The following is a 24,323-nucleotide window of genomic DNA, read 5'->3' on the forward strand; positions in this document are numbered from 1 at the left end:
TGAAGAAGAGTCCATGAACATATGCAAATCTGGATGCAGCAGAGAAAGTGGCACCTCTGTCATGGTCTATTGTAACCACCAGGCCAAGTTTGTCTGACTGGGGAATGAAAGGTAAAAGGGTGGTTCAAAAAATCTGAGTAGAAGTTGCACTGATCTAGGAGTGTCTACTGAATGGAACATAAAAGAGCATACTCCAGAGGATTTATCTCGTTTGGATATGTGGGCTTTTTTGGAAGCTCTTATCCTGAGGACCCTGGGAATCACTTGATCCATATTTTGAAGATGAAGAGAACATGAATGGGACCAACTGAAGTAAGAATGAATAAAACTGCAAATGTATAGGGGAATCAATGTCAGTGCTATTAGTGTAACTACCAGTCTAGTCACCAATTTTTTGGTTGCACCTTTTTTTCACACCTGAGGCATTTTTTAATTACATCTAACTTAATTAAATTTAGATAACAAAGGACACAAAAACATTAAAATTATAAATTATGAGCACTGATGACCTGCAATATTTAAAAGGGCATCTGAAACATGTCTACCATGGATATTTCCACCATGTGAGAAGTACAAGCTCAAAATTTATCATATCACCACTGGAAGTAACATGAAGAAAGTAGGAAACGAGAAACCTTCACCAAAGTGAATGACATGGCAGCATGGAAATTGGAGCAGAAAATGAAAAACTGTAAGGCCCCTCATGTCTTGAACATACAATAAAACCAGAATATGTGTCAACCAATGACCTGATTAATTAGCTGTAAAAAAATGGAAGGGGAAACTTCTCAAGAGATATAGAGTGTAACAAACCAAAATAAGAAGGTGCCAGGAAAAGAGAGTCCAAACAGTCTTCTCCTTGATTGTATTCTTACTCAAAAGCAAAGTTGAAAAGAAAAAATTGTCGACCAAACATATGAATACAACTACCTGCAAATTAAGGGCTGCTCCTCATAGGTACTTCCAATAACTAGGAAGTACCAATAGTGTTTTCAACTGTAGCAGGAACTTCTGTAATTGATACTTTGGATTAGGAGTTTATTCTAAAATCTCTAAAATTTGGTACCAAGAAACAAACACACACACAAAAACTGTTGAAACAATTGAATGCAAACACAGTAAAAATAAAATTGTTGAAAAAGAAATTTGAAATGGCAAAGAAGCACAATAATAAACAGGAGTCACATGTGAAAAAAAAAACATGTTTAAACAATGCTGTATCAATCAGGAAAGTGAGGATTCAACAAGAATAGCAGGAAAAGCTAGCTGTGCCAATAACAAGTGGTGCAATACTATTGGTAGAGAGTTATCACATGCTATGTACATACCAATAGTGCAGGAAATGGTGGGGTATATAGATTGGTGCACTAAGCATGAAAATAATTTTCAGCAATGCTTAGAGGGCAGAAAGATGATTGAGACAGCTTTGTGTAAAAAGAGGTAAAACTGTATTGGAATTTTATAACATTCAAGTGTCTATTTCAGTATCAAGTCATTACTACATATACTTTAAGTTCTAAAGATCTGTGGTAATTACACTGTGTACAATTTACAAATTAAAATGAAAACATCCAAATCTTGTATGAACTCTACCTACTAACATAATACTTAAATAAATGTATTAAGAGTGTGTGTGTGTTTATAGCAAAGCAAAATTGGGCTATCTGTTTTGTCCATCAAGGGGAATCAGAAACCCTAATTTTAGCATTGTAAATTAAAAACTTACTGCTGACCCACTGAGGGACAACTGCATTAAGGTTAACAAACAGGATTAATCATTACTTTATTATTTTTCTAAAAGACTGAAAACATAAATTTGGTTTACAAAATGCTTCATAAAAATAGTCATACACTAAAGACTAAATTAGTTTTAATGTCACAATTTCTTATAGAGATATATATAGCAAACAGGCTTAACTGTTTTTCATGATATAATATTTCTAAAGATATAAAAGAAGGAAATTTCACCAGGAAATTATTAAAGTATTTAAATTTTTATAAAAAAAACTACAAAGACAGTCTGTGCCCCCCGCTATTACAGCGGTATGTCTTCGGATTTACAACGCAAAATCAGGGTTCGATTCCCCTCGGTGGGCTCAGCAGATAGCCCAACGTGGCTTTGCTATAAGAAAAACACACACAAAAGACAGTCTGTTCAAATTACTTTGAGAATTTATATGTCAATGGTATATTTATAACAAAAATAATAATAATTGAATCCTAAATTTACAGGTTTTTATAATATTCCAGGAATGAATAAAATATTTATTCTGTGAAATTTTACAATTTCCTGAAAGTACACTATGAGAATATTTTTTGTTATTGATAAATACTATCTAACAAATAAAAGCTACAATGTGATAGGAAAAACTTTTTTGTTTTGATACCATATGGGCTACAAATTGTAAGTTGGTTAAATATTTAATAAATGACTTTTAAGTACAGTAAGTGCAAAGGTTATAAGGGATAAAATTAAAGAAAAACACATCACAAATTTAAGAAATTGAAACTGACTAGTATGATGGGATATTTAGAATATAAAAGATTAAGAAAGTTGGTTAAAGAGGAAATGAACACATCAAAAAGGATGTATGAAAAAATGTTGGTTTCAAATGTAATATTGATGATGTGTTTAAGATTGTAAAGAGAATTGTTAATGCTGATGTATCATCTTTTTCACACTTAATGGACAAAAACATAAGTTTTGGCAAAATACGAGTCTTCTTTAACTAAAAATGTTTTATTTTTCTAACAGCATGGATAGCCTTTGGAATAGATTGCCTTTGGTTGTTGCAGAGGTAGTACATTTAATTGAGTTTAAGCGAAATATTGATAATTATATGAATAATAAGGACTGGCTATGAATTTTAATTATTTTTTAAATTACTTTTAGCTTAGTTGAGAGGATGGAAAATCTCAGCTGAATTAATAGGTCCCTAATTGCTCCTAAACATTATATGTTAAAGAAATGCATCTGAGTTATGTATTTTGGATCAGATGTTAACATTTTCTTAAACTGAAAACTTACCTTTTCTCACTAAAAGCTTTCTCACCTTATACTGTCGTCTATTGGCACAAATTTTTGCTTGCCACTAGCCTCGATACTTCCACTTATTGCTGAATACTAACATGCAAATGATTATGCTGCAAACTTCCACCAGTAAGAGTAGGACTCTCCCTATTGTAATTAGTACTCTTTCTAAATTTGCAACTATTAACCGTTTTAAGGTTTGCCAGTTTACACCAAATTATACCAGAACTGGGGAGGACTGGTGGGAAATGTGAGAGAAGGTAAATACATATCAGAAATACGTTTTCAGTTTCAGGAAATGTTAACTTCTAATATGTTACCTTACCTCTTCTCACAAAAAACTAGAATCCCACATTCAACAGGTGGAAGACCAGTTAGAAGACGTAGCCCTTTAAGGACAACCATGGGTTGTGAGAAGGAACTAAAAACAATATAGCTGTGGGAAACCACAATCTTCTTAACCAGGTACTATTTTCTTGTTAATAATGTGTTGCTAAAATGAATGGAAACAAAGAAGGAACCCCAAGAAAAGTTACAGAAATAATGGAACCCCTGGTGTGGAGTGGCAATGATGTTACAGACCCTAAAGAGGAGTTCAACTTCAATCAACATATTGTGGCATTTGAAATTGTTCATCAGTTCCATGACATGAAAGTTCCTCTACCATTTAGCTCAAGAACGGTACAAGTAGTGAAGAAGGGCTTCTGTACCAAGAATCTGCTTATTTAGGCATGCACCTCCAACAACCCACACCAGATCCACAGGAACCAACATCCAGCAAATGGTAAGAAGATTGAGGGCCCAGGTTTGTGTGCATCTCCAATCCAAACCTGGAGACACTGGCAATATTTCTCCATTACACTGTGAAAGGAGTGTAAACAACCTTACACCTGCAGTAGTTTGTGTGTCTTGTCCAGCTTCAACTAACACCAGATCCATCAAAATCCAATATCCAGTAGATATTAGAAAGACGAATAGTTATATGGTGTACAATGTAACCAGTCCAAAACCTGGTTACGAAGGAACCCCAAGAAAAGTTACAGAAATAATGGAACCCCTGGTGTGGAGTGGCAATGATGTTACAGACCCTAAAGAGGAGTTCAACTTCAATCAACATATTGTGGCATTTGAAATTGTTCATCAGTTCCATGACATGAAAGTTCCTCTACCTTTTAGCTCAAGAATGGTACAAGTAGTGAAGAAGGGCTTCTGTACCAAGAATCTGCTTATTTAGGCATGCACCTCCAACAACCCACACCAGATCCACAGGAACCAACATCCAGCAAATGGTAAGAAGATTGAGGGCCCAGGTTTGTGTGCATCTCCAATCCAAACCTGGAGACACTGGCAATATTTCTCCATTACACTGTGAAAGGAGTGTAAACAACCTTACACCTGCAGTAGTTTGTGTGTCTTGTCCAGCTTCAACTAACACCAGATCCATCAAAATCCAATATCCAGTAGATATTAGAAAGACGAATAGTTATATGGTGTACAATGTAACCAGTCCAAAACCTGGTTACGTTGGGAATTTATTGCCTAATTCATGGTAGAAGGAAGGTAACCATCCAAACAAATATGAGGATTTATGCAGCTGATCTGGTTTCAACCAATACCTGATCCCCAGGAACCGACATCTTGCAAATTGTAGGAAGGATTGTGTCTCAGTCAGAGTGGCAAACTGCAATTATATGGTGGAGTGCTACATCCATACCTGGCAGCATTCAGAATTATACATCAGGTCTTTGGTTGGAAGAACATCACATCACCTACACTAACAGAATGCCACCATCCTATTCTCAACTGAATGTTACTGTGTACATCCAGGAGGTCAGGCTTCCATGGTAAACCACCCCAGCAGCTAGGAACTGGTAAGCAGCAAATACTCTGATACTCTACTAGAAAGAGGAGGGAAAAAGTGTGTTTGAGACATCTGAGGATCACAGCAGCAGTCATTGTAATGGATGACCTCAATACCATATTTTAAAAAATCAACCCACACCTGGATGCATCTAGAATAATATATCAGTTGTGTGGTGAAAAGAGCCTCAAATGCCAGAATCATCAGAAATCAACAATAATCCCCATCTGCTTTACTCATGTTAGTCAGCAATAAACATATTTATGAAATAAAAGACTAAGTTATACTTACCAGCAGTCCTGCAGAACACCCCATATCATTGGTGGGGCACATGACCTGGATATGTTTATGGCATTGTATTTTGAAATCATGGAGAACCTGTTGATGGAGTAGATAAACAAACACCTGGAAGCATCTATTATTGTGCCTCAGGTCCATAAAACGTTTGTCCTCTGATACAACGAAGCCGTGAGTCCTGCCAGTCTTGAAAAATGTGTCAGTTTAAAAATCTATCATGATGTATGATCACAGTTTGTACAGTGCAGATCTAAGATTCGAACAGAGCGTAGTTATACCATTGTGTGATCGGGAAACTGTATCTGATCGCCATAAATATTAATAGCAAAGAAACGTTTAAACAAACAAAGAAACAAAACTGAATTAACGAGTTTTGAGACTTTATGATAAAGTAAGAATTTAACTGTCTTTGGGTCTTAGATAATACTTTAGATAAAGTATATCTTACCTCTCCCGTTTTCATCTTTCGTTACCACGAAACAGGCTCGGCAACAACAAACACTTGGTGGAATGCGCAGCCTAAGAAATGATCAACCATAGCAACAATACTTAAGATGATGACAAAATGTATAAGATTATTCTCAGTATTGATAAATGGCCCTAATTTCTTTGTGCTATATTCTGAACATAATAAGATGAGAGAACACAATCTTAAGATTAGGAAGAAACAAGCTAAGTTCCAGTTGATACAATTTTATTTTCTAATAGGGTAATCAACATACGTATGGAATATATTACCATTTGAAGTAGTGGAGACTACACCTTAAAGAAACTGAAGTGGAACCTTTTATTTCCTGAGAAATAAAGGGTAGGTTGAAAGGTGTACTTTTCTTGAGAATTGATGTGCATGCAAAATCAACTTTGAAGGACCAAACAGTCTCTTAATATCCTTAGTTTAAGTTACAACGAACATGAAATTTTGTACTTTGCAACTATATGGTGATACTAAGGCTGCAAACACCTTTTGCGTTAAGTCATTAAGTACACAATAAGCCAAAAAACAATTAATTTGCCAGCTTATTTGTTTTAAGTTGTTATAAAAATAATTTACTAGGATTTGTCACCACTATTTATTTTGTAGAATCCCCTTTAAAGATTTTGTTAAGCATGTTTGTTTTTGATGAAAGTTTGAATGAGCTCTCTGCTCTGTCCACTGAAGGGAATCAAGCCCTGGATTCTAAAATAGTAAGTTCTTAAACTTACTACTGTCTCACCAGGAAACAATGAGGATTAGAAAATTATAAATATAATTAATTATCAAGGAAAAGTGACACTTCTTTTTTATGTGCATGTGTCCAATATGTTCTCTTAGACTAAAAATAAGTTATATCTTTTTATTATTTGTGAGAAATGTTACTTCATTATAATAATAAGATTATGCAAAAGAGAGATGGTTTTTAAACCAACTTGGAGTAATCTGAACTACCAACTTAACAATGCCATTTTCTTTCGAGTAATTTGGGGACAGAATTCAAAGCAATATATTAAAATAATTTACCCTGCATGGCCAAAGAATATGTAATTTCATCAGCACCATGTTTATTGCGCACATGACAGGTATAATTATTGGTATCCAGTTGCTGAAGCTTTCTAATAAACAGTGACCCATCATTCTGCACTTCCATTCGCTCAGATTTCACAAAGGGCTTGCTCCTGGAATGAAACAAACGACGAATCCTGAAATCAAACAATACATTATTCAGAAAATTTTCAACTGTTTCAAAAAGTAAAATGTACATATTTTATGTGGTAATTCAAATTTATCATAGAAATTAGTCTGTTCAAAATTAAATGACAATATTTCATTAAGTTTTATTTTCTAATCCATAATCCTCTAATTAGAGTATTATAAAAACTAACTGTAATAGTTTAGCACTAAACACTGATTGCATAATATATACTTTTGCATCAAATAACAGCGTAACATTTTTCAAAAACTGATTCTAGTTTTAAATATCAGGTAAGTATAATTCACAAGCTACAAAGACCAAGTTGGTAATATAAAAACTGAATTGTTGTTTTCTGTCAAAACACACACCTAGATTAAACTAAGCACATTTTTCATTTTTATGCTATGTCTACAGATTATATATCTTGAGAAGGCTTAGAGTGTAATAAACTCTGTTCACTAATATAATGAAAATAAACATTGTTAAAAAAAAAAAAGAGGCTGAAATACCCAACTGTCCACTTGCGTCCAGGTTGTGGTTGTCCAACAGCATGACATGGTAGAAAGACCTTACCTCCAAGGAGAGATATTAGAGACTGACCAAAGCTGATAATCCTTGCTGGAACTAGATTAATAACATCATGTTATTTAGAACATTATATAATTCTTTATATTTACAACACAAAACAATGATCAACAGAACAAAAGGGGAAGATTTTAAATAAGAGTGGTTAGTGCACCAAATTTTATTTGAGGTTGGCTCTTGGCAGACAAGATTTTGAGGGTTATACAAGATTTTTTGGGATATTTTACTTATTTAAAATGAATGTGTATTAGATTTTCCTGTGTTAAAAATTGAAAACGTAACATGGAGTGCACTACTGTGTATAGAAAACAAAATATTGATAAAGAATATTTAAAGAATATTTAATAAATATTGAAAAAAAAAAAAAAACAAAAAAACTTAACATTCATATGCTGACAATTGTTCTTGTAATAGGAGTCTTTCATAAGGGTCCAAACAATTTTCTTCAGACAAATTTGCAGGTTCCTCAATACTAAATATCATTAGGCTGGTTTCCAGAGCTTTTCAGATTCATCTAACTAACACCTTATTCAGTTGATGCCACTCATACCAGAATATTTAAGAAAAAGTAACAGTTTGAGTAAATACCAGGCAACATAATGTCTTTAAGAACTTCTTTACTCAAAAGTGAAATTGATTTTTATGTATTTCTCCTGCTTGATATTTCTAAATTATCCAAATGCCTTAACACTTTTCTTTACAAAATATTTGCTTTGAATGTGTCTCTCAAAAGTTTCAGATCCTCAAACATCATAACAAGCCTTTACTTTTGGTAATTCAGATTTTTCATATTCATAAAGTAACACTAAGTCATCAGGAAGGCTATGATGTTTTGAACTAAAAAAAGTGTCATTACAATCAGAGTTTAACACAAAACAATTTACTGAACTGTAACAACAAAAGAAATCCAAAATATAACTAATAAAACTTTCAAACAATTTTAATACAAGTTTTATCACTTACAAAAGAACAGAAAAGTTAGTAAATCTATGCCTAATCTGGGCTTGATACAAACATTAATGATAAACACTACAACATAAATATCAATGTCATTACTTTCAATTAAATAATTGAATTAAGTAAAAGAACACAAGAAAAAACAACTAATTCTGCAAAAACATAATTTTCTAAAATTAAACCACTTCTCAAGATTAATAACAATACTGAGTAACAATCAGCAATAATTCATGCAAACTATATCTCATGAGCTAACTAAACTGAGATCAAGAATGGATTTTTATTTATTGGTTAGATCACAAGATTAAATCTGATATGAGTAGCTAATTTACATAATCTTTCCTTACATCTGTACCTCACTGCTAAGGGAAAGTTGCATCAGTTTTACAATTAAAAATACCATGATAAAATAAATATATAACTTACTATCTCCCAACAAGAATCTAAAATATGTGAGACTGCATTTCTCTCAAACATGATCAATTTCTGTAATTTGGGCAACAATCCAAACTTTTTACAGTTTCTCCTATAATTTTCAAAGAGCAAATGCTTCATATTTCTCATACCTTTTTCGAATGAGAAAGTTCTCATTAATCATATCGATTGAAGTTTTACATTCTTGTTTTTGTCTTGCATACTTTTAATCGAAAAGCCAGGTTAAGGGCAAAGAAAGATAATTTTATAAAATTTAAGATCTGGGAATTGTATGGCCAAATTAAACTTACAACGTTCTTCATAAATGCCAATTAAACCAAAGAGCATGTCTATGGTTTAAGGTTTATTCATTTATCATTTCAATTTATTTTTTTCTTGGCATACAATTCATGGAATGTGACTATAATTTTATTTTATTTTCTGGAAACTACTCATTTTGGCCAGAACTAAAGGCTAGAAGATTTTTATACACTTCACTTCTGAAATTAGCTGAAGTTTCTTTAATGCTTCATTCAATTTGTATTATTTAAAACAAAAGACAAAAGATTTGAAGACAAGCCTGTGATTGAGACAACTAACAAAATAAAAAAAACAACTAAAAGTTTTTGAATTGTTAGTGGACCATTTTATTTGAACATAAAACCTAATACCTCAAAATCTGTAAAAAAGAATGTCTTGAGATTCCAATTTTTGGAGTAAAAATGTGTGAAGGGTAGCAGTCAGTGCTATGACTGTACCTTCTGTTACATTTAGTACATCAAGGTAATGTTCCTTGACATTAACAGGGCACACTATCTACCAAATGTTGCCACCTGTACTTTAATGTGTATATGAAGTAGTTAATGCAAATGTGAGAACTGGGATGGGGCATCAGTTCATTTTACTTAACAGATATGGCTTCTCTCAAGTATGTAAGTTCAGTCTGATGAAAATATGAAACAGACAACTGACACATTAATAGATAGCAATACAACGAAATTTTACACGCTTAACTCTAAATTGTATGTTTATTTGGTTGGGAAATAGATATCCACTAGATAGAAGACATATTTATCTTAAAAGTACAGTATCTAAAAATGTATACAGGTCAAAACATTGTCTGGTACAGGTTGGCAGGTTACCTGACAAGTGATAAAAATTCTACGAGTTCTATAATAAAAGTATAATTCGCTTGTCAATATTAGTTAACTAATTTTGTAGTATAAAAGTGTTTTGTTGAAAATGAAATTCGTTTATTCTGACTGGACCCCATATCATATCTCCAGGAGTTATAGCACATTCATTAGCTGTGAGCACTTTCTTGAAAGTGAGAAAAGCATCTTTCTATTCTTAACTTTTATAAACCAATTCAAACCAATTAGTTTCTCATAAAAGTTTCTCAAATTTTGGTTTTCACACATACTCAATAATATCTTAAAATTTTTTACTGTGAGTTCATTTTTTTTCACCATAAAGTAACAAGTCTTCATGAAATTTGCAAGAAGTTTATCTGTTTTTGTTTTATTTCTTTTCATTATTTGTCACTACTAGGGTGTTAAAAATTTCTATATAAAGAAGTTACATGGCTTATACCAGAGTTACTAAATGATATGTTAAATGTATATCTCTAGGGTAATTCACACATCCACAGACACACAAACTTTACATAATAACCCTTTTTTACAGTACTGGAATAGAACTAGTGCTCAAATCAAAATTCTGAAGTGAGAGGATGCTCTTGTATAAAATGGAAATTGCATTTTTCATTGTTTGTAATTCTTAATCAAGATGCACAAGAAATGAGGGGGGGGTGCAAAATGCAAAATCAGAGATGTGGGGGTTATGCATACCCATGCATTATTGTTTACTTCAAGCAATGGATAATGCCATCATAAAATGTTCTCACACTTTTTATTATTAGAATGCCTTTGATCAAGAGCTTCTCAGTATGTAATTCTTATTGATTTGACATAATGTATTAACTGTATAGTCAATGCAACTCAAACTAATTTTATTTTCCTATTCAAAGTAGGGTAGTTGGAAATACTTCTACAAAAATTACTATCTGTTGTCATGTATCAGGATTAACATTCACAGGTTAAAATGTAACAGTAGCATCAATGAAGATGTTTGTTTCAGATAGTACTCATACTTATGTTGGCACACAGTATGGATTAGCGATTTTGTGCTTTGGACTTGTAACTGGATGGTTGAGGGTTTCAGGTTGGTCCATGTCACACTCAAGTATCCTTTAACAAGATACTTTACTCCAATTGTACAAGTCCACCTAATTGTATGAAGGGTACCAACAGTTTGCTAGCAGTTAACCTGCAATGAATTAGCTATCAATCCAATCCAGAAAATGGGCCACTATTCCTATCCATCTTGTGCCTATTGAAATAGGAATAGAAAAGTACCAGCCATATGTGCTTTCAAAAGACACAACAAGGAATTAACTTTAACCAAATATGTTTAGGGAAGCTCAATTTTTCTGACTCAAAATGTTATAACTAATGATACTCTATGCCAAGTTTCTGACACGGCCCTGTCAGTTAATGACACTAGCTGATGTTCATTATAAAGTACTGTTCCATTTAAACCAGCAGTATAACGTATATTTTCAAGAATATTTCAGTAAATCAATAAATTACACTTATATTTAGTTAACTATAAAATGTTCTTTAATTATGAAAAACAACAACAATGCAAAACATTTGTGATAAGCCAGAATGAAAACTGTCTAAGAATACCAAAATGTTTCACAAAAATAATACTTAACCCAGCAATATCCACATTATGTCACGAATGTAACAGAATGTCTTGAATAACTTTATAAAGAACAGTTTCTCTGGTAGAACTTTAATAATATGTCTTAATTTACCTTGTATAAAAATAAGACAAACACACATAGTGAAATATATAATTTATTTACAATGATATAGATCCTCAAATGCAAATGAACATTAAAACTCAAAACCAATGTTTGTAAATTTTCTTTATCATTTTTAAGAGAATATTTTTATGAGGAAGCTTTGATCCGTTTCTACTAGAGAATGGGGTCTGTAATTTATGGTAAATTATTTTCTGACTAAAAGTATAAAAAAACTCTGATAATTGGAAACATTGAATAAAATCAAAAGTACACTTGAGCTCTCCATTATGAAAGTCAATAATGTTATTCAAGTTAATACAAGATGTTTTTTAATCAAAAGATATTCATAAATAGCACAGGCCAGCAATGGTTTTATTGCCTTGAAATTCTTACATGTTCTATGGTAATTCTTGCACTCTGAATCCATAAATGATATCCATTTTACTCCATCAAGTACAGGTTTTTCACAAATTGTCATATGTACTTTTAACATAAGAGAATGATTTTAATTAAAATTGGGTCATATTTTGTTATGCTTAAAATGTTGACAACCACTTACTATATGATTTCTATAGACCAATCATGAGGCAAGTGTCTTTTCAGTTCAGTTATTCTAAAACTCATGAGAAACAGTAGTATATAAATGGTTAACAGGATGTAGGACATGTCACTTCTGGATAGTACTTGTTTGTTGTCTGCACTTTAACTTTGTTTTTTCTTTTCAATATTATTTATTCATTGCTATGGTAAAAAGAGGAAACTGTTCAAAATGGATTTCTTCACAAATTGGTCAAGTAACCTATTAACTTATAATATATAAATGTTTAAGAGGATGAAATTGGTTTTGCTGCATATGGAAGTCAGAAATAAGGATATTTTGACTCCAAATTACACAACAGCAAATTTTAAGGGGATGGACAGCTGAGTTATTTGGAGACACTAAGCAAATGTGGAAAATTTTTAAAGAAACAATTTTCAATATTCAAAATAAATGTATTTCTTACAGAAAGAAAAGGGTAGCTGCAAGTACAAACAGGTTGGCTCACTAAGTGTACAAAAGATAAAATTAAAGAAAAGCATCACAAATTTAAGAAATTGAAATGTGTAGAAGATTACAGAAGATCACAAAAGTTGGTAAAACAAGGAAAAGGATTTATTAAAAGATTTGACTAAAACATAAAAATTACTAGTAAGGATTTTTTAAAGTACATTAGATATTAAAAAAATGTTAAAATGAAGACAGAACCCTTGAGAGCTGACAAAGGAAAGCTTGTATCTGATTATTATCAAATGAATAGGTTAGGTTATTAAAGTCTGCTTCTTTCAGTTTTTTACTAATGAAGACTTAAGTAGTATTCCTCAACTTGAAAAACTGATAGACAAAAACAAATTTGAACAATACAATTTCATAAATTCTGAGTTTGTCGAAATAAAATTGGGAAGTTTAAAGAATGATAAAGCTCCTAGGCCAGATAATATTTCCCTGAAGGTTTCAAAGGAGGTCAAGGATTGCATATGCAAGCCACTTCTCACAATATTTTGTAAGTCCTTGAATAATGGACAAGTACCAACAGATGGAAAATTAACTAATGTCACTCCTATCTTCAACAAAGGTAATAAAAAGTTGCCCCAGTAATTATAGATCTATTAATCTCATATAAGTTAAGGGAAAAGTTTTGTAAAGTCTGATGAAAGATACTTTGCAAAGGCATTTAATAAAGTTTAGAACTTAGGTAAACTTGGTTTCACTAAGGCAAACTTTTGCCTTCAAACTCTTTTGACAAGCTTTGAAAATGTTACTGCATATGCAGATGTGGGTAAGGGTGTAGATTTGATGTATCTGGATTTTCAAAAAGCATTTGACAAAGTGGCACATAGAAGCCTTGTAATAAAATTTCCATTGATGTGGTGGCAAAGTAAGCAAATTGGATAGATGAACGGCTGGACGGAATAAAGTGGAGGATTTTTACAAATGGAGTTCAGCCAAACTGGATTTATGTAATAAATGTGGTACCTCAGAGCTCAGTCTTAAGACTTTTGCTCATTTTGGTTTACATTAATGATATGTCATAGATGAAGAAATAGTCAATAAATTACTCAAATTTGCTGATGATATTGAGGTCTTGGATGTTGCTGGCTGTGAAGAAGATGCTGTTGCTTTACAAAAGGATTTAGATCATTTATTAAGTTGGAAAAATAAATGTCAGATGGGTTTTAAGTATGATAAATTCAAGATACTGCATGTGGGTTATAATAATTTGAATTATAACTATAATTTGGATGGGATTACCTTAAGAGTGGCATGAAGGAAAAGGATATTGGTCTAATGGTTGATCAGTCTTTTAAGTCATCCAAGTAGTGTGCTGTTACAAGTGGTAGGGTAATTATGATTTTAAGTTGTGTCTACAGAAATACTGAATACAAGTCTAAAGAGGTTATAATTTTATTGTATAGGTCACTAAGTAGGCCACATTTGGAGTGTTGTGTCTAGTCTTGGGCTCCTTCCTTTGGGAAAGGCATTGAAGTGTTGGAAAGGGTTCAGAGAAGGTTTACTAAAATGACATCTGGGATGGAGGGGTTGTCATATGAGAAGAGATTAAGATCTTTAAAATTTTCTCTTGAAAAAAAGAAGAGTTAGAGAAGATCTTATTGAAGTGTTTACAATTATAAAAGGAATTAATAATGTTGATGTATCAACATTATTCATACTTAACTGTGAGAATTGTAGAACTAGAGGGCAAAAAGATAGATTTAAGCAAGGTAAAAGCTGTCTTCAGCTAAGATAACTTTATTTTTCAAATAGTGAGGTTGGCCTGTGGAGTTGGTTGCCTTCATGTCAAGTTTAAAAGAAAGCTTGATAAATATATGAGTGATAAGGGCTGGCCTTAAATTTTTTAATTAACAGTTTTATTTTGGCTAAGAGGATGGGACAACCAAGATAGACAAACAGGTCCTGTGTTTTCTCTAAACATTATGCTGTTATACATATATAGTTAGTTAGTTATTACCATTATATTCCATCAAGGAACATAGAGACGCAATCGCTTGCGGATTCTTCAACAGGTATTTAAGTGAGTAGGTTGTTAGCCCGCTGCACTGAGCCGTCCCTAATTTAGTAGTGTAAGACTAGATGGAAGGCAGCTAGTTATCACCACCCACCGCCAACTCTTGGACTACTCTTGTACCAACGAATAGTGGGATTGACCGCACAATATAAAGCCCCCACGGCTGGGAGGGCGAGCATGTTTAGCGTGACGTGGGCACGAACCCGTGACCCTTGAATGACGAAGTCGCGACGCTCATGCGACTTAAATGCTATATGCTTTACTGAAGATTTCACCTCATAAGTTGATATACGCTTATATATTTTAATATGTAGCTTGGCCATGCCAGGCCTTATTATACATATATATATATATATATATATAATTAATCTATTTATGTATTTAAGAAATGTTTAATATCCATTCATAAAGATATGATTATATGCATTTATAATATTTACTGTTTTGTTTCTGTATGTCAGTAATTAGCACTATGATCCTTAATAGACATTTACTTTATTGAGATCCTAGTTTTATGTAACAGTAAATCTGATAAATGTAATGTATATATAGCTCACATGTGGAAATGTACCTCTTTTATTTTTATTTTCGGCAGTCTCGTTTAATATTAATGAAATACAAATTTGCATATTTTTCTCAGATGTTTCTGTAGTTCATTACTGTATTAAATACGCTCAATACAGTTAAAACAATAACAAACCAGGATTTTGAAAACATTTGGTATGTGTGTGTGTGTACTTTGTGATTATTGAAACTAATATAAATTAACAGTTTAAAAACTACATACATAAATAAATATTATTACGTACATGTGTAATATATGTTCATGTCTTGCAGCTCTCAAACATCTGAAGTTTATCATATGAGGCCATTATGTTGAGCAAGTTTGGCAACCTCTGATCTATACATATGTTGTATATGTTTTGGATTGTATGGTCAATATATACATATCATATAACAGAGGTGATAGTTGTGGAATCATTGAAGTGCTACTACAGTTAGGCATTTTTGTAATGAAAATATTGACTTAACTCCCTTAAAAAAACAACAAAAGACAAAAGATACAAAAGAACAGATATGCAACAAATTATAGAGCTAACGTTATTATCAAAAGTACCTCTACTGGTTGTTGTCTGAGATACAACATGGGTAGAATCACCTTCTCCTTTGCTTGTAGATGCAGTAATCCAGAACTCATGCCTGGAGCTGTCCTGCAAGCCAGAAACTTTGTATTGCAGTTGCCCAGGAGGAATATGGATTACAGAAGCATTCTAAAAAATTAAAAAATTAGTAAAAAAAGATATTAAAAGCCAGTCAGAAACCACAATTTAAACACTCCCAGAAGGAGCATGAATGAACAATATTTACTAGTTTGAAAATAAATATATAATACGATACAAATCCTTAAATCTAAGATTTATAAACTTTTGTAACAGTATTAAAAAAAGTTGTTAAACTTTGTAATTTTGATTCTTTAATATACAAATGTTGGAAGTATATTACACTCTATAAAATTTAAAAACAGCTAATATAGAATAAAAGCAGATGTTATAATCAAGGTGTTAGGAAGTGGGATTCAATCTTTTCATTTTCCCAAAATGAACCTCTTTGCTGGATATAAAAGCAGGATTGGAAGATTGTGCTAAAAAATATATTTATCAAGTTTGTATGATAGGATGAGAAAAGAGAAAAAGTGATTCAAGAAGTTAACAGTATGGAAACATATAATTACAGGAACAATTATGTTTATTTTCCACCAGGTACCAAAAAATGGGTATTCATCTAATGTTTTGAGGATTTTTTCCAAAAAATAAGAAGGGTGACTAGATCTTAAAAGTGTTAAGCCTAACATAATAAAAGTTGAACTGAAATTCTTTAAACTATTACAGGAAAATAATAATTTAGTTATTATGAAAGCCAACAGAGGTAATACTGTTGTAGTAATGTGTTATTGTGATTATTTAAGTGAAATGAGTGAATTATTAAGTGATCATAAGCATTATAAGAATTTAAATGACAATCTGACAAAAAACAGAGAAAAGAAACAATTTTTATTTGATTTAAAAAAAACACAAACTGAATGATTCTCTTTATAACTCTTTGAGATCTATTGATGTAAAAACACCTTACATTTATGGATTAACTAAGATACATAAAATAGAAATACTTCTTTGGCCTAATGCATCCATGAGAGACCATTTAACTATAACCTAGGTAAAGTTTTAGCCTGCATATTTAAACCTTGAGCACTACAGGGAGAATGTGTTATAAAAAATATGGAATATTTTACCAAGTTATTAGGTACATTCAATCCTTGTAGTTTTTTAGTTAGATTTTGTGGTGTTTCATTATTTACACACATACCAATTCATGAATTTATTGATTGTGTTCTTTCTTGTTTTATACAATATGAAAATCGAAGAACACAACTTTCTTTAGAAGTTTTAAAACAAAATTTATTTTTTACAACAACACAAATAATCATGTTGAGGGAATAAGTGTGGGCAGTCGATCAGCCCCTGCTTTAGCTAATACCTTTATGAACATAATGAATTATAGTGTGAAAAGTACAGTTTGTTTAGAATTATGTTTTTTTTTGTCAAATATATTGGTGATAAACTTCTTGGCTTTTTTTCTGGACAAATGGTTGAACAGTTTTTTATATTTTTGAATTCACTGCACCATAATATTAAATTTACCCATGACAATGAGGGTGAGTTATCTTTTGTCAATATCATAGTTGGTAGATCAATAATGCTTTTAAAATAGATGTATTTAGAAAATAAACTTGTACTGATTTGTACTTGAGCTGGTTGTCAGCTCATCACAAATCTCAAAAAGTAGGGATTACAAAAAAGTTATTGGTTAATAGAAAAACTAATCATAGTTCAATAGAAGAGCTAGACAAGGAAGTACATTATCCAAAAACACCTATTAGTGAAGAGGAATTATTACCCTATTAGTGTGGTTAAAAAATATTCAAGAACTGATAAGTTGATAGAAAAAAAAGGAAAAATCATCGAGATAATTTGTTTTACTATATAATTCCTTATGTAACTGGCTTGTGAAGTATAATAAAAAAGACTTTGTAAAGAAATATAAAGAAGTATAAACTTCCAGTTGTTTTACCATGAAAAAAAAACATGAATATAATTTTTAAAAACCTAATTAAACCAACTACTATATAGAATGAAGTGGTTTAGAGTGTAGAATGTATGGACTGTAATAATCTCTATACAGGGGAGAGTTGTAGAAATTTAAATACTAGAATAGCATAACACATACATACTCCATTACATGTCTACCAATAGTTTAAAGATACATAACACTGTAATGAAAATAAAACTGTTAAAAATATTTATTGACAGCCTAATGTTTATAAACATAATAAAAAAGAAACCATTTTAATAAAGGAATAAAAACCTTCAACAAATGTAGTTTTTTTTAAATTATGCATTTTTTTTTCTATCTAATTTTTATATGTTTTTGAATTTTACACAGTTAATAGACGTTGCAGGATTAATGCACTTTTTATAGCAGTTTTATATACTGATATGTTTCAGACTTTCTCAGGAATTCTCCATATCTTTGGGGCCCTTTTACGGAACCAAGAATTTGGTTTTTCCCTGTTGCATATATACAACTACACTTAAGCATAAAAATTTAAAAACTGTTATTTAGTTGATAAAAAACAACAAGAACAAAAAAATGAATTCATTTAACTGTCATCATTAGCAGTTCAGCCAGAACAGTTATTGATAGTATAACAATGATTAACAATGAATCAGTCTTGGTTCAAATCACTGATTGTGCTCAAACAACCTCATTTATACTTTTGATTTGAGTAATGTGACAAATGAGTTTGTCATTCTTAAGAAAATGTAAGTTTATTTCACAGTTTAGCTTTTAGACTAATTAGTCACTCATCAGCTGCTCAAAATGAAAAATAATTGGACCAAAAATACTTTCTCTGTGTTTTTCCTGTTGTTCTTGTTCATTTTTTGAGGTACTGCCATTTTGGTTCAGTGAACAATTTCTTGTTTTTACTTCCCAAAAATTTCTCTTTCTTCACTAAACAACTAAGTTTAACCACCTTCATTGCTGCATTACACTGTTGGAATTTGCTACCATCTATGATGACTCTTAAATTTTTGTATGTTTAGCTGCATCAGTTGTTAGGTGTAAAAAGGCTGAATGAATTAACTTCTTGATAAAAGTTGAACAACATAAAGGTCTTCACTGGTGACTTGTAGTTTCTATTTTTTTTTGTCAGACATAATATTTAATATGCTAAACTATGTTCACATATTAACAGTGATTTATTTATTATTTGTAAAATTCAAATAAACACCTAGTTCTGGGTACCTTGAAACCATTGCCTGTAGTCTGCCAGTAGAGGGAATAGTTTGTTATGATTCCATTTGGGTGTGAAGGAAGTTTCCATGTTACTAAAATGGCATCTTGAGACACAACAATTGCTTTGATGTCTGCCGGAGCACTTGGTGCTGAAAAATGAACATTAAATACTGGTAAGGTATGGATAATGCTACAATAGAAGTAGTATTTACACTATAAGATTTTAACAAATAAACAAATTGTTTTGGTAAACTCCTTTTGGATCACAGCTTAATGACAATTATAAGGAGCAAAGAAAAAAATGACTTTATACTTATATCATCAACCTTCAATTGCAGCTTTTTAACTGCATGGAAACTAGAGGGAAGTCACAAATGCTCATTAAACAAAGGCTCTCTATATATAATTAAACACAAATTTTTGTGAGTTTAGTAAATAAATTTTTATTGCTTTTCATATTATCTTTCCAAAGACCACTGGCTAAATGAGGGGAAGGGTGTGCAACCTATGTCTAGGTTCTATACATTTGTAGAAGTGCATATTAATAATGAAACACCTTTTGATTATTAACTGTTTTCCAAATCCTGCACTAATGATTGATATACTCAGGATATCAAAAAATCTAGGTATTTCTTAAAAGGTTGGACATTCTTAGCTCCTTTCTGAGAAACATATGTTTATTATTAAGGTCTATTAATCATTTAAGATAATGTGTTAAACCATACTGGAAACTCAATAATTTGTATGTCAGAAAGTTCCATCAAAAGCTTAGTTTTTGTTACATTGTAACAAATCTACAAACAAGGTTATGAGATTTCATCTCCATCACAAAACATAACAGTGTTTAAGTTACCAAAACTGAAAATAACTTCAAACATAAGCACATGCTCATACAAAAGTTTGGAAAGTCTGAAACAACACTTGAGTTTCATCAGTAATTTTTAGTTATCTATAAATATATTATAAATATTTCTATTGATGTCTCTGTGTACAGCCCTTAAATATACGACATGGTTCAACCAGCTTATCCTGCATATTCTTGAATGTAAAATGATAAATGTCATATATGTAAGTGAGCTCTACACAAGTGTGCACATATTATCACTAGTATCAAGCATTATGATAATTTAAGTGCAGATGGAATGTATATTACTGGAAATCAATATACAAAATAGTTACAAACTTGGTTGTATACAATGTACTATGTATTAAAATTTTTAAAATATCAGGATATTTAATACTATGTCTAAAACATTTTCAGACTAGTCAAAAGTGAAGATGGACCTTTTTGTTAGGGTTATAAAAATTGCACTAGAAATTCTCTCTGTGAGAAACAAGCAGAACTTTATTACATCCACTGAGGCCACTCGTAATTAAGTGCTGTCTGAGAGGTTTGTGTAAAATGCTCTCTGTGAATGAGATTTCTTTTAAAGTACATAAATAATGAAATTCACTCCAACTTAAGGCCTCTCAGGTTTGAAATCTAGTCAGTTTTTATTGAGTTAAAGTCAAGTATTGGTCTAAATGTAAATAAAATTATATAATTTATTTATTTATTAAAAGACTTATTTTTCAGACAGCTAAATTTTTGCATACACAATATTGTGAATGGATCTTGATCTGTTTAAAGACTGTAATGAGGTATTAAATACAGTATTATTACTTTTTAAAGTCAAAATTTAATTACATGTTTGGTTACTCATATTTTCAATACGTAACTTTTTATTTATCTTATTAAAAACAAATATTTATCAAACATATCCTATTAAATCAATAGATTTCAACCAATTTTTACAACAATGAAATTTATTTGATAACCTAGAAAATAAACTACTTTTCTCTAATTAACTACATCTCATTGTAGTTATTCATAAATGATATATGTACACACTTGCAGATATTTTGACAATTAAATTCTGCTTTGTAGTTTCACATGTTATTTAACTATAAACAGACGAATCAGTCTTTGACCTAGTATAAAAGTAACATTTCTATAACACTATTCTGTACTCTATAACATAGTTTTCCAAACTTTCTCAGCAGAAAAGTCACGAGAAAATTCTGAATTCTGACTGAGATTCCCCCTCCAATTAATCTAGAAATACCAGGTTTCTTCACAGTACTATATGTTCTGTGCATCTGTTACAGGTCCCCTAACACTTTCCTATGGTTCTCCATTTGAAAACCTCCTGCTCTGTGTAAAATATAAACACAGCTCTCAATTTTTGTGAAATAAATAAAAATTAAAGAAATTTTTACCATCTTCAAGTGTTCTGCAGAAGACTGGATCTGATTTTACTCCACCTCCCTTCTGAGTATAAGCCATCACAGATATGCTGTAATTTGTAAACTTCTGCAGATCTGTTAATTTGTGTTCTTTCCTTGTCACTATTTGATCAGCATAGGTTGTAACTGGTTCATCTAAAATAGTAAAACATTCTAAACATACTTAAAGTAAGCCATAAACTTTTAGCTTTTACAGTAACTTAAAGATCTCTAACTATATTACAGAATAACAGAAAAACTATCAAGCAGCAGATAAGTTTTTTATATCTATTTGTGATTGGACTTTTGATTATTTGTAGTTTCATATGCAAAAAACAAACAAAACAAACTTCAACAATAAACAACAAATTATTTATTACCAGGAAAGTGAAATTTACACTCCATTCTCTGTCAGATTTCTAAAATATTAGCCTTCACTAAAATAATTCAATGCATTGTTTAAGTGTATATTACAAATGTAGCTTATGAACATTTTACTTGAGGTAATTAAACAGTTAGTTGTACATGTTATCTTCCCAAAGCAGAAAGTAATTCCTAAGTTTTCTTGGAATAGGTTTGTTCTGGATGAACATTTGTGTATAATAAAAATTATAACAATGAAGTACATTAAAGAGAGGGTAATAAGTAAAAGTATATATAAGTAGGTTATATAAAATCAGCACCTACAATTTCTAATTTAATATGAAATGAAATTACTTCATAAAATACTAGATGATTGACTTTCATACTGTAGTAGGAAACATCATTTGCATTCCACCCCTTCAGTTAAAAAGTAAAACTTTGTAGTTTTCCGTTTATGTACAGTGAGGTGTTCAAGCAAACTGAATTACTTGCATTTTACCTTGGAACGAGAATACAATTAGCAGCAGACTATCTGGTTTTGTTACAGGAATACTGAGGTACATAACTAACTTACTAAGCTATCCTTGTTTGCAAATCAGATAACAGCTACAGGAAGACTTACTAGCTAATTGGGATAACTAGTGCAAATTATGACATTTTGTATGCTAAGGAACTGTGGTTTATTGACATACTAAAGATTATTTTAGACTGGAAAGCTCTGATTTTTTCCAACCTAAAATATGTGCATGTTTTCAGCATTCTTGTAATTTATTCAAAAGTCAAGTGGGTTTTTCCTTATTTTGTTTGCATAACTTTCAATTTTAATAAATACATTAAAGATTCACACATTATTAGAGAGCAACTTAACTTTTAATTTTCCTTTCTGAAAGCACTAAATGTTTAATTGTGTTGAGGGGAAAAAGAACCACAAAGCAACATGAGTAAATACAATGAAATCTTATATTAAGAACTTGGTTTGCACTAAGGTGATTTATATTTTGTTTTTACAGCAATTTCTTTTAATGTTAGAGGTTATTTTTAGTTGTTTTTTCATTTGTTTCTCTTAAACATTCAGGAGTTTGAATGAGATCTAATAAATCTCTTTTTCTGTAACACAGTTTCACATATACTCATAGTTCACTTGCCCTAGCATATTCTTTTGTATCTGTAAATCATGAACTGTGTGATTAAATAAAAATGTAGGAAAATACACCTCACAGTCAAGAAGCAAAAACCTCCAAAAAGTCTAACTCTGTGTTTAGACCATCATGAGATATAACACAATAGAGAGGAAGGCAAAATAATTGGTACTACACCCAAAATATCTTCTTGTGTTGGGGCATAAAGTATCTTCAAGAGGATGAAAGAAGCAGGCTGTTAACAATCTAGTGAGTAAACCAGGCACACAGTACAAATGCCATTTTGTATGTCATAGAAGGTGGAAAACCTGGGGATGAGTTGTCAGGTAGAGTGTTCAGATTCAGGCAAAACCCTGGTGCTGGACAAGGCAATGTGCTTTTATAGTTTCTTTAGTATGCATTGTATGTAAGACCAATTGTTTCTAAAGGGGGATGGGTAAAAATTGTAATGCATTATGGTGTTTTGATTTAGTAATTATTGTCTGGCCCTTAGGTATTAAGTGAAAGTGGTTTCTAAGATGGAAGAGAAAGTTATATTGGCTTTTATGTTGTTATGTGAGTAAAGTTTGATATGGCTTTATTTTTCTATAGCTCCAGAGTTAGAAAGGTAGGAGGATACTGAAGTATTGTTTGTGGTTTGGTTTGTTTGTTTTGAATTTCGTGCCAAGCTGTGTGAGGGCTATGTCACACTAGCCATCCCTAATTTAGCAGTGTAAGACTAGAGAGAAGGCAGCTAGTTATCACCACCCACTGCCAAATGTTGACTACTCTCTTTTACCAACAAATAGTGGAATTGACTATCATGTTATGGGCTGAAAAGCAAGCATGTTTGGTGTGACAGGGAGATTTTGACCTGCGACCCTCAGAGGTTTTAAACAATAACAATTTTTACTTTAAACAGCAGGAAAAAAACATAATGAGTTGTTGTTTTACTATATTATGTGTTAATTCCAGTAAAAGGCTTGATTTGTAATACTCCATCGAACTAGCACTGTAGTAATTAGTGTTTAAGAATATCATTCTGGAAAATACTTGTATCACTAGTTCTTGAAACCACCTTAGATCACCCAGTATGATATCATTCTCATAAACACTACTACATACTGGAGCATTTTTGAGCATTTCAAATGCTTGAAATACTGAATAATTATATGTATGAAGGAGAAGTGTGATGCTTATCCACACAAGTACAAAAATGGTTATATAATGTCAACTACCTGGGAAGGAAAACGTGTTAAGAAACTATTGCTTGTATGTTTATATTAACTAAACACTGACTCTACTGAGGCAAAGAGAGAGTTACAAAAGCTTTATTAATAAGACAGAACTGTAAATGTTCCTGACAGCTTGGAGACATTACAGTATGGGCAAAAGCTATGGAAGATTTATGATTATTTTGCATAAAACCGTCAGGAAAGGAAGGGAGTTGGCACTTTGATGAATTGTCA

The 24,323-nt window shown here is 31.6% G+C and overlaps 1 protein-coding gene across 1 annotated transcript in view; it reads right to left on the reverse strand.

Moving 5' to 3' along the window:
- LOC143225248 (cell adhesion molecule Dscam1-like) overlaps positions 1–24,323 on the reverse strand; it is a 234,562-nt gene that overhangs the window by 73,525 nt on the left and 136,714 nt on the right. The window contains exons 21-25 of the mRNA XM_076454314.1: positions 21,368–21,529; positions 19,118–19,257; positions 15,870–16,023; positions 7,369–7,483; positions 6,688–6,866 (exon numbers count right to left, since the gene is read on the reverse strand). Coding sequence (XP_076310429.1) covers positions 6,688–6,866; positions 7,369–7,483; positions 15,870–16,023; positions 19,118–19,257; positions 21,368–21,529 — 750 coding nt within the window. The remainder of the gene's footprint in view (positions 1–6,687; positions 6,867–7,368; positions 7,484–15,869; positions 16,024–19,117; positions 19,258–21,367; positions 21,530–24,323) is intronic.

Source organism: Tachypleus tridentatus, chromosome 9, assembly GCF_004210375.1.
Source record: "Tachypleus tridentatus isolate NWPU-2018 chromosome 9, ASM421037v1, whole genome shotgun sequence".
Lineage (NCBI taxonomy): Eukaryota > Metazoa > Arthropoda > Merostomata > Xiphosura > Limulidae > Tachypleus > Tachypleus tridentatus.